Source organism: Coffea eugenioides, unplaced genomic scaffold, assembly GCF_003713205.1.
Source record: "Coffea eugenioides isolate CCC68of unplaced genomic scaffold, Ceug_1.0 ScVebR1_3072;HRSCAF=4218, whole genome shotgun sequence".
In the NCBI taxonomy this organism is placed as follows: Eukaryota; Viridiplantae; Streptophyta; class Magnoliopsida; order Gentianales; family Rubiaceae; genus Coffea; species Coffea eugenioides.
The window spans coordinates 32,620-51,524 of record NW_020863615.1 but is presented as its reverse complement, the minus strand read 5'-3'; the positions used below and the strand labels follow the sequence as shown (position 1 = coordinate 51,524).

Here is an 18,905-nt window from a genome sequence, read left to right as displayed (position 1 = left end):
GGGCTAACATATTTCTCATGAACGAAATTTATTTCGAGTGGATTCTGCTATTTAGTTATTGCTTCTTCTTGCCAAATATTTGCTTCCACCAATATTACACATCTTTGGGTTGCTTTTCTTCGACGTGCTAACTGTAACCTTTTTTTAGGAGTCAAGACATTTGACGTGCCAAAGAAAGATCAAATTCACTGGATCCATATCTATTTGGAATTTTGTCTTGCGTGCTTAACACACACACACACACACACACAAGTGTTTTCAATCTCTACAAAACCCGAAAAGCTTTTGATTTTTCATATCGGCAGGGATCTTTTGTGGAACAAATACCACCAATTTATCAAAAAAAGAACAAATCAGATGGATTCGAATATCTCAGAATTCTCTTTATTTGGTGATACAGAAATGCATCAAAAAAAATTTTAGCAGGTAGGATTAGGATTTAAGAAGCGAGGGGGGAAAATAAAAATTTGAATCCATGTCCGAAACCTTAACTTTAATCGCTAGATCAAGACCTCCTTGGCATCAAACTTCACGTCTAAATTTTCAGCCGATTATTTTGTCTAAGCTGCGAGTTTAATGTAGTTTGTCCTATGGCAATGATTTTTTCTCCACGAACTAAGAGCCCTCTTCTCTGGCTTCGATTCTGAAGTTTACGCCCCCTGTAACAATGCCTTTTAAAGCTGGTAATCTTCTTCTTTGCGCATAATATAATATCAATAAGGGTGAAATAAGCAGGGATCACTCAGAAATAAATACGAACTGGCTTTTTTGCCTACCTGATAACCTTTTCGGCCCGAGCTGGAATGGAAATCCACTAGCTAGTATCAAAGGCTGCAAGCGTCCTTTAGTCCCTACCAGCCTGCATAAATTTCCTAGGATGCATAACTTCCTTTTTAACTGCAATACACTGCACTTGTTTATTAGTGTACATGCATTCTTTCGTCAGGGAATATCAAAGTCTCTTCTACCAAATGTGGATGTGATGCTTGTGATCACACATAGTCAATATCTCTGAAGGATAGTTAATTAGTCATCATGTGTTGCCACGTAAACGGTAGTTGTTATGTTCAAGTGTTTTTGAAAGCATTACAATTCGTATATGCAAATGTAGGCCCCTTAAAAGGACTAATGTTGGTGGAAATGATCGTAAGTTGGAAGTGATGTGACTTCATCAGCTCCTGTACCAACTGCTTGGCTCCAGGAACCAGTATCAAGTAAATAGCATCTACAATCGCAATATGACGATTAATTAAGTTAATACCACCCACAGAATAAGAAAAATCCTATACTAAGCGACATATGATTGAAGGTACAAAAATAAACTAAAGGACGATCCACCTCTTTGATTTTAAGGATTTTCGTGTTTGTGTTTGTCTATCGCTTAGAAATGTGATTTGCAGTCGCCTTTTGTAAATGAACTCACAAAATAATCTAGAGATGGACGAGAAATTTACGGGTGCAATAGTTGTAAGACAATTTTTTTCCATCATCTTGCAACTCATACATACACACATATATATATATAGGTGTATGAAAATTAATCTTGACTCGATTATATACAGGCTTGCAACATAATATTATGTACAAAACATATGAAAGAAATACCAACATGATTATTAAGTTAATACCAGCCAAAAAAAGGCTAAAGCTGAGGAAGAAGTATCAAGGGCAACAGCTAGCTGTAGTCGACCTTTTAGTCTAGCAACATAATTGTGGAGAAGATGACAATTATGGTTGGAATAGTATATAAGCTTGATTGTCCTACATTTTGAAGCTTTTAAGGTAAAGTTTGATTATCTTAAAAAAAATAAAAATAAAAATCAGCAAGGCTTTCATGATTTATTATGGAAATGGAAGAATCGCAAGATATTAATTAGGATAAGAGAGGGAATGATTTATGACAAAATGATGATGTCATTAATAATAATAGTAATAGTAATAATAAAAATAAAACCAACGGCGCTCTGAGATGGGGTGACTAATTAAGGTGATTTAAATGTGGTTTAAAAGCCTTTTTGTCAAATTTGATGGATTGGTGGAAGTATATATTTATGATTAAAATTTAGTACCAAAATAAGACGCAAGGCAAAATCTTCAATGGGAGGAAGGCTTCAAAATTTGCCATATGAAAATAGTAAAAAAAAAAAAAGGGAAATTTTTTGAGTATCCAATAATTATGTCAAATAAATAATTTTGAGGGAACTTCCTTGTTTGGTCGGTCATGCCATATACTGGTTGGTAATTATTATTATTCTCTCTACCTATAAAGGGCGGGCACGAGAGAAGCAGCTAGGCGGCGATAAAAAGACAAAGCATGGGAAGACTGAGGAGGAGGATCCACGACAACTGAGGACGTTCCTCTCTCTATCTCTCTCTGTCTCAGCTAATTAATTAGCCAATCCACTGCCACTTTTGTTTTAGGAGTACTTACGTGCTGTTCTTTTCTTGCTGACTGCATCGAATCCAGCCGATTCCAGATGGGAAGGGGAAGGGCTCCTTGCTGTGATAAGAGCAAAGTCAAGAAGGGGCCTTGGAGTCCTGCCGAGGATTTATAGGCTCATCTCTTTCATTCAGAAGCAAGGCCATGCTAACTGGCGTGCTCTTCCAAAACAAGCTGGTAATCAATCAGCCACCCCTTTCCCCCCCCCCCCTTTTTTTTTATTCATCCTTAATTTGTGTCTCTCATGATCTCATCAGCCAAATTAATCAAAAAAAAAAAAATTTTGTTTTTAATGAAAAAAAGTATGTATAACATCAACCAAATAGCCATGCATTCATTGATGCACAAGTACAAACTCTCTCTCTCTCTCTCTTCTTCACATTTTTTTTGGATGATCATCTGTCGTTTGTGAGTTCTATTTTTCATAATGGAACGGGCGACGCGAAAGAAGAAGATGAGGAAATTAATGGAATTTCAACCTTCGTCATTTGAAGTCCTCAATTAAGACCTGTTATATCCACTTCGATTCGAGACCCATGAGTCCCCTATCTGAATTGGGCTTATATGCACTTCACTCGGTGTCTAGTAAAGGAGCTTAGGAGCGTAGTCGTCGGCCTTCCTACGCGCATGCGTCCGCCGGAATGTTGATGTTGTGCTGCAGATTGAATTCATGGGCTAGCTAAGTTGTTGTTTCTCTTGCATTGCATTGCATTTCGGTCCTTTCCTGCCATGCAAAATAAAATCTCCACAAAACCATTTTGGAATCGTATCGTCCCTTTAATCACCGCCATTGTCTTGTACATTTGCACAATGCTTAGTAGTAGTTGCAGAAATGGGTTATTCATGGAGTGTTATCGCTCGGGCACCCAAACAAACAACAACAAAAAAGGGTAATGGCTTTGCTTTTACGGTGGAATATACACCTGTCTCTGGCCCAATTAGTTGTGGACTTTTCCTTCCAAACAAAACTAGAGATGAGTTTATACCGACTCAATTGCTAATTTTCCAATATGTTATTTTTCACGTTATTCAGATGATTTGTGAGGTGCAACTAAGCTTTGGAAATGCATTACAAATCCGTAACCTACGGCAGCTTGTTTCTGTATATAGTAGCTTCGTGATTTTGTTGATGCCTCATTTAATTAGGTTAATAATAATAGACTTAACCTCTGCAAATAAATTTTGACTTCAATGGAACTGTTCAGCCTAATTTTAGCGAAAATTTCTCTTACCGAAGGCACCTTCCAGTCAAGAATTACGAGGCAAAAAAATACTTAACATATACATTTCCCTTAGAGCAAAAATACAGTAATGGCAAGTTTCTCACCTTTCTCTCACCTATAGCCTATATAAACTACCCTAGCTAGTCATTGGTATCCACCGCATAAACCCTTGTGGCAGTTCTGTCCAAATCTTGTCGAGGGCAAAATGTTGAGAGAAACCATGGGGAAGTTATGCTCGAAAGGTTTCGACAAGGGCACCAGCCATAGGAAAGCACCACCTCCGGTTTGGTGCCCATTGAGGTGCACTCTAGACGAGCTCTACAATGGAGTGGAAAAGAGGATCAAGTTTCCCGGAGGACGCATGAAGCTCCTCCCTGATCCTGGGTATGTATATGTTTTTTGTAATTAACATCTTTCCTTATTCCTACATCTAAATTAATATGACAAATTTATCATAAAATTTATTGTGTATCATTGATATGGAATATTGATTTTCTGAAAGAATCAATTTGAAAACGAATTGATGAGTTATAATATCAGTTAGTTATTTAGCACCCATAATAAAAATTAACGGTTTATCTTTTTTAAGCTTTTTGGTGATATATATATATGTATATATACGAACATTTAGATTTTCTATCTCCTTTTTTTTTTTTATTTTCCGACGTACATATTGAGTTTTAAGATTATTTAGATGGGGAAAGATTGGGTTAAGTAGCGAGGAGAAAAGGATTTTAAATAAGAGATCTTGGTTCAAGAATTCTTATTTACAAATAAAAAAATTTATTTAAATAGGAATATTTCTATGAAGTATGGCTTGTTATTGACAAAGCACGCTTTCTAAAACATTTTTTCTCAGATATATCATATCAACAAACTGCTTTGACAAATGATGTCTAAACATTCTTCCAAATAACCTCCAACCCAAAAATAATCTAATGCATTTACATTGAACTTGTAGCGTGATAGCACCGAATGCGGATCCGGAGACACTTGTGGTGGAAATCCCAGCGGGTGCAAAGAACGGCTTGAAAATTGTATATCCGCGCAGGGTCATTCTAGACGACAGAAAGGTCCCCAGGGATGTGATCGTTGACGTGATAGAAGAGCCTCATGCTGAATTCCACAGGCAGGGCAATGATTTGTGGGCTATAAGGAAAATTCCGCTGATGGAATACGTTACCAATGAAGCCCTTACAATCGAAACATTGGATAAGCGTCTTCTAACTGTTCCGAAGATAGAACCTGGGTGTGTTATAGAGATTCCCAACGAAGGCATGCCTTGTTGGCACTGTATCGGGGAGACAGGCTCCATATTTGTCAGCTTTGAAGTTATCTACCCAAAGAATCTGAGTTTGACAAGAGAAGAAAAAGATGAACTCAAAAAGTTGCTGGCTAAGGAGGAGAATAATGTGTGATGAATTACATAAGTGGATCAAGTAACAATGCTGTGGGCAGTCTCGTGATTGTGTCATGTGTCTTTCCTTAGTACTAGTAATGGATTGTGACTATTGCGTTTGGTTTATTTCCATCGAGTTCGAGTATAGTTTTCAGATTTTTAATTAGCTAGGTATAAGGATGATTTGTTCGTGTTTTAAGTTGTTCTCTATCTTTGCCACATCGGCCACATGCTATATCAAATTCCATTCCATTGTTTTTAGAGTTAATAACACTTAGTCATGATAATACTCTATCACCCTCAAGTTCAAAAATATAAATTTTGCTCCCCAAAATGAATAGCGTTTGTAGTTTTAACTTTTATCACTTATGTGAATATTTTTCTTTCTAAATTACCCTCAACATTTCCTAGTTTGTAAATGGTCAACTTTCGAGCCTTTGCATTTTTTAACTATAAATTCATCTCAATATTCTGCTATTTAGTTACTTTATTGCATTAGCATATGTATATTTTAACACTGCTTCAAATGTGAGTGGCCCCGCCTCAACCCCCATCTTTTATCTAATATATTATATTGCTAATGTGAATTTTTACACTGTAATTTAAAATAAATAATGTGGTATTTTATTATGAGAAAAGAACATGCTCTTTCTCGACAATGAATGGTATTTGTGGTAAGAAATTGATTTTGTATGTTAAATCTATTTGATTTTTTTTATTTGTCACATGTTGCATATTATTTATAAAAATGCAATGTCTATTGATTTAGATTTCACATAGTATCGAATATGAATATATGAAATTTAAAAGACCAAAGTGATTTTTATTACTATTCATATATATATATATAAAGGGTAGTGGTCACTTATGGGGGTATCCATGGGGGTACTAGAGTAGGGTAGGAGTAGTGGGAGAAGCCGGGGTATAGGGCAGGGGCTAGAGGTGGCAATTTGTCCCTAGTCCCAATGGGTTACCATGCCCGTGGAGATTTTGGGTGGGATGAGTATTGTAATTTGATATTGGGCTTAAAATGGGACAAATCTCAATTGTACCCATTAATTGATGGGAAATTTTGGGAAATACTTGGGTACCCATTGGGCCCAAATATCTCACCAAAAAAATTAATTTATTCAAAAATTATCTCTAACAGTTTTTCTAGTCATATCAGCAAATATAATCTAGCAGTCTTCCTAGTCATTATCCACAAGAATTTCCAGCATTTCAGACAGTTTAGACCTGATATCCATGGACAATGATGAAAATAAATATTCAACACCCTAAGTGCCTTGGCTATCTTGATATCTGTTGGAATATGGCTATATATCTATGTTTTCCTTTATTTGTTAATCCAATTTTTGGTGGGAATCCTGAGTATAAGTCACTTGCATGTTTATTTTCTTGTTAGCTATTTCCTTTGCCTTTTTGTTTTCATGTTTTTGAGGAAGTGAAAACGTCAACTTCATATACGAATAAACCAAAATGTTCATTCTTTTGGTTTAATCTAGAGAGAATATATGTTCATTTTTACCAAAATATCATGTCTTTTTTAAGCAATTATTGATCATTCTAGAGTGTAAACCAATGTTATTCTGGCTTAATGGACTAATTTGATTACCCAATGCTGCTACTTGCTAACTTTTTTTTTTCTACAAACGATATTACATTACCAGAAATTGCATTACATTCCCCATTTGATGAAAAAATGAATTCATGAAAATATAAATTCACAATAAGACTAAAAGAAATTTAATAAATAAAAAATATTAAAGTTATATAAAAAATAAAAAATGAATTAAATCAAAAAATATATATAGAAAATAGATTTAGGTATTGGGATGGATCAATCTAAACCCATTCCAAAATGATCTCGCCCAAGTTAGTCCCAAAATACATATAAATAAGGTTGGACCCAAATTCATATAATTCGGTTCTATCTCAAATCTAATCAAATTCCGCCCATCCCGCCCATTTTGCCACCTCTAGGCAGGGGGCAAGAGGAGCTTTTTTCGGCGTAAGACAGGGTCTGATCTTTGCTTTCTAGCAACGCCTCGACACTAGCAGTCATTTCTGGTACCTTGCTCTGTGCAAAAGTTTATTCTTATGAGAAGCAAATCATGTATAGGGAATTACTCGAGCAATATTATATGCCAAATTCACTTCCCATTTTCATATATAGGACAACAAGCTTTCTTATTCTTGACTCGTGATGTGATTAACATAGAAGAAGGCTTACCTTTAGGCTCTCTGCAAGGAATGAATGGTTAGCCAGTTTGTGTACTTTTGCCCATTTTTTCCCCTCATTTGTTATGAGCGCCTCACCTATTAATTTGATAATTTCTTTGCAATGCCTTACATATCCATTTTGTGGAAAGCACCTTCTCTGTTGGTTAGTAATTCCTTGATTGGCTCTGCATCTATCATAATTAATTGGGCTTGTGAACCATGCCAACTAATATATAGTTCTAACCTGTCAGCCGAAACAGAAAACCATGAAAACAAGATTGAGAATGAAGCAACTTTTAGAAGAAAAATCAGTATCGAACTCGAACTAGCATGCCACAGAATCTTATTGCAGCTTACAGGAGTTAATTATTTTCATCGCAGTTGGTTTACAGTGCAGGAGCAGGAAATCAGAAAATTGTGCATTTTTCTGCTGAGTTTCGGAAACAAACGTACAAAACTTGTTAAGGCAGAACTGCTACTTACCATGGATTTTTGTCCATAAGTGAATATGAGGCTGAATTTTGATATAGCGAGATATCTCCATAGATCTGCTCATAGATTAACTTCTCATGTTTGTGATCTCTTTAGGGTTTCCATAGGGAAGAAACTTAAAAGCAGGGCCCTTGATTCCCTTGGAACTCGTGATCCTCTAATTCGATTTAGGAATCCACCATACCTTACGAAGGAACCGAATGAAAGTCCAAAGGATGTAGAGTAAAACAGTGTTGAAGAAACAGAACATGAGAACCTCATTAATACCCATACTTGATTCGGTTATGAACTGATAATCGAATCTAATTTTGATGCCCATTAAATAATTATTCTTGAGCCATACCACAATGTGGTATGGCTGCTGCGAATCCACAAATGAATATTACGAAAAGACAGATCCATCAACATCTGTCTACCATAGCTTATTAAATTGCTGGATATCTGAAATAGGAAAAGGCAAGTATATATGGTAAAGATACTAGGCATGGATGCGTCAATGATCTCACGATTTAGAATATTTATGACTGCGTTCATGGCCAAGTTGTTGGACAAATTAGTACACACAAACACAAACATATACATATATATTTATAGGTACACACACGTATCTTGCAAATTTTTTTTGTATAGTGGGCAAATTACACATCTTGACACAGTTTTTCATTTGTAGACAGTTATTATTTGTATATTGGGCGGAGCCGCATATAGTTGAGGGTGGGAAATTTCCCCTCCCCCAACCCTTAACTTTGGTAAAATCACAAAATAACCTTAGGAAATTTGAGAAGTTTTTGAATTATATTATATATTTGTCCTTTAAATATTGTGCAATCAGCTTTTATAGTTGCATTGCCCCTTAACTATTTAGATATCATAATGATCATCTTTTGTTAGACTCTTGGACCTTCTTCAAGTTATATAATGATTGATCCATTTGGATTGAAAGTTATTTGAATTTTTTTTTTACTATTGCAATTTTTTATGTGAAGTATGCAAGATGGAAAAAATGTTGGAAAACATGTGTTTAAGACAAATAAGAAATACTTTTTTTTTTTAGATTTTTTCAAATTTTTTATGTTCCTAACTAAAATAAGTAGAATGATCTTATTGCTCAATTAACGTCACAAAATTAGATTTAATGGTACATATAACAAATATGTCTATCAAACAATGTTAACACATCAGACATGACAGTTACACATTGCACCCCTTGATTTAGGGTCCTAACTCCATCTCTGAAATTGGATTCTAAATTTATGCTCAATTATTTTTTTTTGTGACTCTTGCTAGGTATAAATAGATTTGAAATAACAATGTTAGTTCTACCACTCAAGCCCTACATCAAAGTAGTTCTTGGAGTGAGAAGAGTAAAAGTCGACAAGAAATTTGCATTACAATTATTTTTTAAGTACTCTTAAATATGTTTGTGCTTGTCAACACAACAGAGAAAATATGTAATAAACTTTTATAGTATTAATGTATGAAAAAATGCAAAATTTTTAAAATGATAAATTTGTAGTTTATGTGTCATTAAAAAATAGCAAACGCTTGTATCATTCTTTTTTATTATATTAATTTAGTACCTGATGCGTCGGATTGATAAGTGTTTATTTTACATCTTATTATTGTGTATTACTAATTTTCTAGTGTGTTTTAGTCATTTTAGGATTAAATAGCTAGGTTTCTAGTGGAATTTTTTATTTTGTGGTTAAGTGAGAAAACTTGTGTTTCTATGGATTTAAGTGTGGAAATTTCATGTTTTTGTAGGTTTTAATGATTCAATTATCAATTGAAGTAAAATGAGAAGATACTTTATGATTGTTGATGATTTAAAATGGATTTCATGTGACGTGGAAGGATCAAAGGATGGAATGCAATCAAGAAACAAGAAAAAAAACATTGGCAGCAATAATACATTTCGATTCTTTGACTTTAATTTGATCTACAAAACTTGGATTGAGATGATTTTTGAACTATTTTAAAGTTAAGAGGAAGAATTACAATTCTTATGAAGACATAAAATACTAGTTCTCATGTTTTTATAGTCAAAAGTTCAAATTACTGAAGTACTTTTTCTGTTGCGATGCTTTGAAATGGTCATTTGACCAGTCATTAGTATTTTGAACATAACTTAGCATCCAGATCTCCAAATGACTTGATTCTTGAGCTATTCAAAAGCTAACTCAAAGAACTACAACATTCTTGTTTTGTATATAATATTTGATTCAGCCTTCTTCATAGAGAAATTTTCATATCAATATAGGACTAGATTTAAGTCCGGATTATGGGTCAAATTCAAGGCAGAATGCAATCTTTTAAAGGAAAAATAGAGCATCAATCGAGCCGTGAACAGTAAGCTATCTAGGGCTGGATTTTGGGTAAGATTGCATTCAGAGAAGATGGCTCAACTTGCTTAAATTGCTCAATCATTTCATACCTTTAATGGTACATCAAGGAATGATTTTTCTGCTGAAAGTGAAGCTCTAGAATACTCTTTTAGACATTCTTCTTTCTATATTAACATATTTCAAGCAAGAATCAAAGGAAACTTTTGGAGGTGGAAGAAAAACACCACAAGATGCAGAACTTTGCTAGTTTCTTAGTTCTTTGGGTTAGTGTAGGTTAGGTGGTTTTATTACGAACTTGTATGGTGATAAGTGACTAATTTACGTAATAATTGTATGATATTTTATATTATTTTTAGTCACTTTAGTTATATTATTGGTAGAATATGAATCATTTTGGCTATAATTGGTGAAAAATGCTTTTAAGTGATTAAATGAGGTTTTTATCACTTTTTACTTGGATTTTGTGTATTTTGACAGTTTTGACACATTTTCGTATTTCGGCTATAACTTGAGCTACAATGATCGGATTAAGATGATTCTTGAACCAATTTGAAGATAAGAGATAGATCTACAACTTTGGTGAAGACATCTAAATCCAGTTTGAAGGTTTTCCAGGTCAAAATGCCGAATTACAATAGCAAATTTCTACTGGTCGAAACTGGAACAGGGCAATGAGCAGGTAAGGGTATTTCGGTCATTTCTCAGCCTACACAGATCTAAATGAGGTGATTCTTGATGCATTGGAAAGCTAACTCAAAGGGCTACAAGTTTTATGTTTTGGTCAAGAGCTAAATCAGCTTTTATCATCAAGAAAAGATCGGTTGAAGTTGGGCCAAAAACAGAGCAAGTGATCCACACTCGGATCCACTATTCATCCGAACCCTCGGTTGTTTCTGGGTTAGTGGAACCGAGCTCGGATCCATACGGATCCGAGGTACTGTAGCAGCTCGGATCACTGGTCAGAAAAGGCTGCTCTGTATGCGTAAAACTCAATTTCACCCCCACCAACTCACATTGGATGCTATACATGTGAGAAACATTCCCAGCTGTAAAAGGGAGATGTAATCCTCATTTCTTGACCACCTTTCATCATTAAATAGCCAAATTCATTGCAAAAAGGAAGATGGGAGTTCATAGCAGAAAATAGAGAGAGACATACGGGAGAAGCTGGAAGTTGCAGAAATGTAGCTCTTTCATCTCTCTAGTGTTAGTTTAGCTTAGTATAGAGTAGTGTAGCTTTTCCATTCTTGTTTATTATCTAGATTAGGATGAAGATGGAGGATGAAGAAGGCAAGGAAGAAAGCTCATGTGACAAGGGTTGTATTCCTTCCAAACTCTTTATCTTTTGTATTTGATTCCAAGTTTAGTTAATATACAAGTTCTGGATTTTGTGTTCATTATGTGTTTCTAAAGTTTATACCTTGGGTTTGGTTGAACTTTCTATAATTGTTAGTATTTATTATTTGGTTATTTGACTGCTATGATTTGAGCAAGTTATTTAGCACTTTAGCTCTTGAAATCATGATTAATCTGGTACCATTAATTGTGATTATCTAAGGTGTTGTTTCTGCAATGAAAATTGAGATTTAACACTAGTTCAAGAAGTGCTAAACATAGGGAGTACACTCACGAAAGTAGAGGTGCACTTATGTGGTTTTTAGTGATTCATTTCATGTAATTTCATTGAAGAAATGAACTTGTAGCTAATTTCATAACCATGAAAATAGGTATTGATTAGTTATGAGTATAATTGATTCACTACGAAAGTAGGATTCAAATGCATTAGGAAATTACACCATAATTAGCCTAGATATAGTATTCAATGATCCAAATATAACACTTGCATGAGTAGTTAGGGATACCACAACCTAAGGAACTTTCATTTGCTATTTTCTTGTATAATTTCAGTAGGTTTTAATTTGTTATAATTCATTGATAGTCTAAATAATAGAGAAGCTTTAGTAGTACCGGTAATTGCAATCTTCCTTGTGGGATCGACCCTTAATACCCTATACTCGCTCACGATTCGTATACTTGCGATAAATCGCGTGTGGGGTATTTAGGAGTTTATAAATGTAAAACTTGATTAGGATGAGTTTAATTGTATATGTATACTCCGCGCACGTCAAGTTTTTGGCGCCGTTGCCGGGGAAGATTTGGCAATATCGGTGTGAAGAGCAACTTTATTAGTTTAGACATTTTGTTAGTTATTGTGTGAATGTTATTTTCTGTCATTTTAGTATTTTTTGTGTGTATACATTTTATCACCTATTCTTCTTACTAATTTTGCTCTTAAGTTGTTTAAAAGCAATTTTAGGTAATGAGGAGGGTAGGTGAATTTGGAGGACAATGCTTGAGAAGTGGAAGATTGGCAATGGATGGTTATCAAGTGCAAAGCTCCTTCAACAGAGATAACCAAGAATTTACTGAATGTATGTCTTTTGAAGATGGTTTAAGGTGCTTAAAGGCAAAATTTGATGTAATTAAGTTACAAGTTCAAATGGACACCATGATGCATGAAATTGAGCAAAGGAGGAATGTTAATGCTTTTAATTCTTATCATGTGATTTGTGACTTGTGTGGAGGTTATCATGCTACTAATACATGTATGCAAGCACAAAATGTGGATTATTATGATGAATTAGAGCATTACAATCCTTGTTTTGATCAATATAGTGCTAATTGGAGCAATTCTCCTGCTTATGGTTGGAATAATCAATGTACTTATAGTGATAATTCATATTTTTATGATCACCAACCTGAAAGTGTCCAATATGAATCAAAACCATCTTGGGAGTTGGCAATAGAAAGAGTAGCTAATGATTCTAAGCCATCTTGGGAGTTAACTTTAGAAAAATTAGCTAAGGCAACTTCCGACCGTTTTGATAGGATTGAGGAAAGAATAGATGAATTAGCTTCTCATTTCGGTAGAATACATGAGCAATTGAAGGTATTGTGTGAAGTTATTTCTTCTAATAATTTGCAAAATGATCCTAGCATGAATGGTGGAAATGTTGTATGTGAAAATGGATTGCATTTGGATGAAAATGATGAATCTCAATTATATTTCAATGAGCAAATATCCATTTCACATGATAATATCTTTGGAACTAACTTTGAACCTCAAGAGGTGAGTTTTAATGACTCATTTTTCACCCCTCTTGAGGAGTGCATTGAAAGTATAGGTTCTAAAGGTATTCCTGCCCAAGATACTCTTATGACATGTCCTTTGGTAAGTTCTCAAGTGGTGCATATTCAAGGTAATATCTATGGAACACTTGGGATAGGTAAGTCACTTTCATTTCTCACATCATTAGATCATGTGGCTTTGGCTATAAAGTCACCATTTAATGATCCACCACGACCAAAAATGGTGGATTATTCTTTAACCAAACCTCCTTGAAAAATGAGGTTCAATAGTCGAGCCAACGACTATAAATAAAAGCGCTTATTGGGAGGCAACCCAATGTTTTGGTTATTTATGTTATTTTGGTGTGATTTTATGTTTAAAGTATGTGTTTGAGTTATTTCGTTATTTTTCATTTATAGGTATTGGAAATGAAAACAAAAGTGACCAAATGAGGTGAAAAAGGCGAAGTTTGATCAAGGAACTCAACCCCTCGATTTGAGTAATTGTTGTTTTTGATTCGTTACAAGGGGTTAAAATGCATGTTTTGATCATTTTACATGTGCATGCATTGAGTATATTAGCAAACAAATGATCTATGATGCATTTTGGGAAATTGGGGTATCATTTGTAATTATTCAAAAGTTAAATTTCTGCTAAATTTCGCAGCAGAAAACGTGTTTTTCAATGAAACGCGCCACTGAATCGCGTTTTCATAGAATCGCGTTTTCAAATCTACGCCTATACTGAAGAAAACGCGCCTTCAAAACGCGACAGGAAGTCGCGTTTTCTACCAAGTCGCGTTTTCCAGCCTGTTCAGAAACCAAAAACGCGCCTTCAAATACGCGACTTTAAGTCGCGTTTTCTCACGTAGTCGCGTTTTCAATGCTGCAAATTTTGTGGAGAAACGCGACCTCAAAAACGCACCTTGAGGCGCGTTTTCTTGAGCCGCGTTTTCTGAGAAATTTTTTATGCAGTTTCCTTGATTCTCTTTTTCTTCTTTTCCTCATATATTTTCTTGTACCTTGAGTTTCTTATTGTGTATTTTTTTTTATAGGTACATCACCACCACAAAGGCTTAGGAATTACGGATCGCTGTTATATGTTTATTAAGCCTTTGTTATCACTTTTGTTTCTCATTTTCCATTTTTAGGTTTATATCACTAATGGTTACCAAATGGAACTCATGAAGCGATGATGACAAGCGAACAACGTACCTTGAAGCTTCATCTTCAATCACATCATAGGGGAGTATTACTTTCTTTATCTTGATTTTCCTTTTTACACATTGAGGACAATGTGTATGTTAAGTGTGGGGGGAGAATTGAGATTATATATATTGTATGTGATTGACGTATTAGTTGCAAATATTGGACTTGTGTTAAAATTCAAAATTTTTCCAAAATCTTGTCCAAAATTGCAAACTTGCCTCAACAATTTTTAAATTTTTTCGATTTTATCCAAGGGGTAACAAGTTCCATACCATTAGTAGTTCAAATTCCTTCTACATTTGAGATAAATATATGTTGTTTAAGCACTTCTTTTCTCATTTAACTTGGAAATGACTATTATGTGATTATAATTTTTGCATTTGTAGGAAAGTATATCTTTTAAAGTGGAGAAAATTATGCCTATATATTTTTTTTTGCATATTTGATGAAATTTCTTCTCTTTATTGGATTTTATAAGTTAAGTGATAAATATGGTCAATAATTGCAATACTCTTCTCATGATTATGCTTTCGAGGGAATGTTATTATCTTTACTTTAAAAAAAAAATGAATGAAAAAAAAAATGAAGAAACAAAAGAAAAAGACAAAAATAGAATAAGATTTGTTCTACTCCAATGATTCTTGTACTTAGTAACCGGGTGTCTTCATCTAAAAATGTCGACTTTCGCGTAAAACGGTACTTGAATTAAGAGTATGCAAAGCAACTTGAGTATGTGAAGTGTTGAGTAACCGGTGATCTTCATCTAAAAATGTCGATCCTCGCGTAAAAAGATACCTTCACAACTTAAGTAATATTTAGCTATATTATATAAATAAATCCCTCTTTAAAGTTAAATAAGAAGATGATCATGGGTTTAGAAAGCATATTATTGGCCATATGAGTTACTTGCGTATGAAATTGGTTAAGGATGAGAAATTGACTTAAATTTGTTATAATGGTGGTATAATTGGCTCTCCTTTACTCGATATTATGAGTACTTGAACTTAATTGAATAATTGCATAATGGTCATTTACTTTGTTTTGAGGAAATGAAGTTGAAATGCTACATATGTTTATTTTCAAATTTTGGATCATTGTTGGTTTGTATTTTTATTGCTTGAGGACAAGCAATGGTTCAAGTGTGGGGGAGTTTGATAAGTGACTAATTTACGTAATAATTGTATGATATTTTATATTATTTTTAGTCACTTTAGTTATATTATTGGTAGAATATGAATCATTTTGGCTATAATTGGTGAAAAATGCTTTTAAGTGATTAAATGAGGTTTTTATCACTTTTTACTTGGATTTTGTGTATTTTGACAGTTTTGACACATTTTCGTATTTCGGCTATAACTTGAGCTACAATGATCGGATTAAGATGATTCTTGAACCAATTTGAAGATAAGAGATAGATCTACAACTTTGGTTGAAGGACATCTAAATTCCAGGTTTTTGATAGGTTTTCCAGTTCAAATGCCGGATTACAATAGCAAAATTTCTACTGGTCGAAACTGGAACAGGGCAATGAGCAGGTAAGGGTATTTCGGTCATTTCTCAGCCTACACAGATCCAATGAGGTTGATTCTTGACTGCATTGGAAAGCTAAACTCAAAGGGCTACAAGTTTATGTTTGGTCAAGAGCTAAATCAGCTTTTATCATTCAAGAAAAGATCGGTTGAAGTTGGGCCAAAAACAGAGCAAGTGATCCACCACTCGGATCCACTATTCATCCGAACCCTCGGTTGTTTCTGGATTAGTGGAACCGAGCTCGGATCCATACGGATCCGAGGTACTGTAGCAGCTCGGATCACTGGTCAGAAAAGACTGCTCTGTACGCGTAAAACTCAATTTCACCCCCACCAACTCACATTGGATGCTATACATGTGAGAAACATTCCCAGCTGTAAAAGGGAGATGTAATCCTCATTTCTTGACCACCTTTCATCATTAAAGAGCCAAATTCATTGCAAGAAGAATAAAATGGGATGGGAGTCCATAGCAGAAAATAGAGAGTGAGCTACGGGAGAAGCTTGAAGTTGCAGAAATGTAGCTCTTTCATCTCTCTAGTGTTAGTTTAGCTTAGTATAGAGTAGTGTAGCTTTTCCATTCTTGTTTATTATCTAGATTAGGATGAAGATGGAGGATGAAGAAGGCAAGGAAGAAAGCTCATGTGACAAGGGTTGTATTCCTTCCAAACTCTTTATCTTTTGTATTTGATTCCAAATTTATTTAATATACAAGTTCTGGATTTTGTGTTCATTATGTGTTTCTAAAGTTTATACCTTGGGTTTGGTTGAACTTTCTATGATTGTTAGTGTTAATTGTTTGGTTATTTGATTGCTACGATTTGAGCAAGTTATTTAGCACTTTGGCTCTTTAAATCATGATTAATCTGGTACCATTAATTGTGATTATCTAAGGTGTTATTCCTGCAATGGAAATTGAGATTTAACACTAGTTCAAGAAGTGCTAAACATAGGGAGTACACTCACGAAAGTAGAGGTGCACTTATGTGGTTTTTAGTGATTCATTTCATGTAATTTCATTGAAGAAATGAACTTGTAGCTAATTTCATAACCATGAGAATAGGTATGGATTAGTTATAAGTATAATTGATTCACTACGAAAGTGGGATTCAAATGCATAAGGAAATTACACCATAACTAGCCTAGATGTAGTACTTAATGATCCAAATATAGCACTTGCATGAGTAGTTAGGGATACCACAACCTAAGGAGCTTTCATTTGCTATTTTCTTGCATAATTTCAGTAGGTTTTAATTTGTTATAATTCATTGATAGTCTAAATAATAGAGAAGCTTTAGTAATACCGGTAATTGTTCACTCTTCCCTGTGGGATCGACCCGATATATACCCTAAACTACTAGTTGATCTGTATACTTGCAGTGAACGGGTGTAATTCGGTTTTTTTTTTTAACTTGCACGTATGTAAAATACCCGTCAAGTTTTTGGCGCCGTTGCCGGGGAAGATTTGGCAATATCGGTGTGAAGAGCAACTTTATTAGTTTAGACATAATATTAGTTATAATGTGAATGTTATTTTCTGTTATTTTTGTATTTTATATGTGTATGTTTCATCACCTATTTTTCTTACTAATTTTGCTTTTGAGGTTGTTTAAAAGCAATTTTAGGTAATGAGAAGGGTAGGTCAATTTGGAGGACAATGCTTGAGAAGTGGAAGATTGGCAAGGGATGGTTACCAAGTGCAAAACTCCTTCAATAGAGGTAACCAAGAAATTACTAGAGGTATGTCTTTTGAAGATGGTTTAAGGTGCTTAAAGGCAAAATTTGATGTAATTAAGTTACAAGTTCAAATGGACACCATGATGCATGAAATTGAGCAGAGGAGGAATGTTAATGTTTTTAATTCTTATCATGTGATTTGTGACTTGTGTGGAGGTTATCATGCTACTAACACATGTATGCAAGCACAAAATGTGGATTATTATGATGAATTAGAGCATTACAATCCCTGTTTTGATCGATATAGTGCTAATGCTTATGGTTGGGATAATCAATGTGTATATAGTGATTCTCCATATTCTTATGATTACCAACCTGAAAGTGTCCAATATGAATCAAAACCATCTTGGGAGTTGGCAATTGAAATGGTAGCTAATGATTCTAAGCCATCTTGGGAGTTAGCTATAGAAAAATTAGCTAATGTGACTTCCGACCGTTTTGATAGGATTGAGGAAAGGATAGATGAATTGGCTTCTCACTTTGGTAGAATACAAGATCAATTACATGTATTGTGTGAAGTTATTTCCTCTAATAATTTGCAAAATGATCCTAGCATGAATGGTGGGAATGTTGTATGTGAAAATGGGTTGCATTTTGATGAAAATGATGAATCTCAAGTGTGTTTTAATGAGCAAATATCCATTTCACATGATAATATCTTTGGAATTAACTTTGAGCCTCAAGAGGTGAGTTTTAATGACTCATTTTTCACCCCTCTTGAGGAGTGTATAAAAAGTACAGGTTTTAAAGATATTCCTGCCCAAGATACTTTCATGGCATTTCCTTTGGTAAGTTCTCAAGTGGTGCATATTCAAGGTAAGATCTATGAAACATTTGGAATATGTAAGGCACTTTCATTTCTCACATCATTAGATTATGTGGCTTTCGCGATAAAGCCACCTTTTAATGATCCACCACGACCTAAAATGGTGGATTATTCTTTAACCAAGCCTCCTTGAAAAATGAGGTTCAATAGTCGAGCCAACGACTATAAACAAAAGCGCTTATTGGGAGGCAACCCAATGTTTGGCTATTTATGTTTATTTTGGCGGTTGATTTATGTTGTAAAGTATGTGTTTGATTATTTGTTTAAATTTTTCATTTATAGGATTGAGAATGAAAGCAAAAGTGACCAAATGAGGTGAAAAAGGCGAAAAGTTTGATCAAGGAAACTCAAAC

At 34.5% G+C, this 18,905-nt stretch overlaps 1 protein-coding gene across 1 annotated transcript; it reads left to right on the top strand.

Annotated features, from left to right (window-relative positions):
- The first annotated feature begins 3,883 nt into the window (after positions 1–3,883).
- On the top strand, positions 3,884–5,081 carry LOC113757418 (dnaJ homolog subfamily B member 1-like). The gene is made up of 2 exons (XM_027300723.1): positions 3,884–4,047; positions 4,625–5,081. Exons 1-2 carry the CDS (start codon positions 3,884–3,886, stop codon positions 5,079–5,081), a joined length of 621 nt encoding a protein of 206 aa, XP_027156524.1.
- Positions 5,082–18,905: the final 13,824 nt, after the last annotated feature.

Excerpts from the sequence above, each read along its gene's own strand:
- LOC113757418 (XM_027300723.1), top strand. The coding sequence starts at position 3,884 with ATGGGGAAGTTATGCTCGAAAGGTTTCGACAAGGGCACCAGCCATAGG. Across the intron at positions 4,048-4,624 it reads AAGCTCCTCCCTGATCCTGG|CGTGATAGCACCGAATGCGG; the intron begins GTATGTATATGT and ends TTGAACTTGTAG.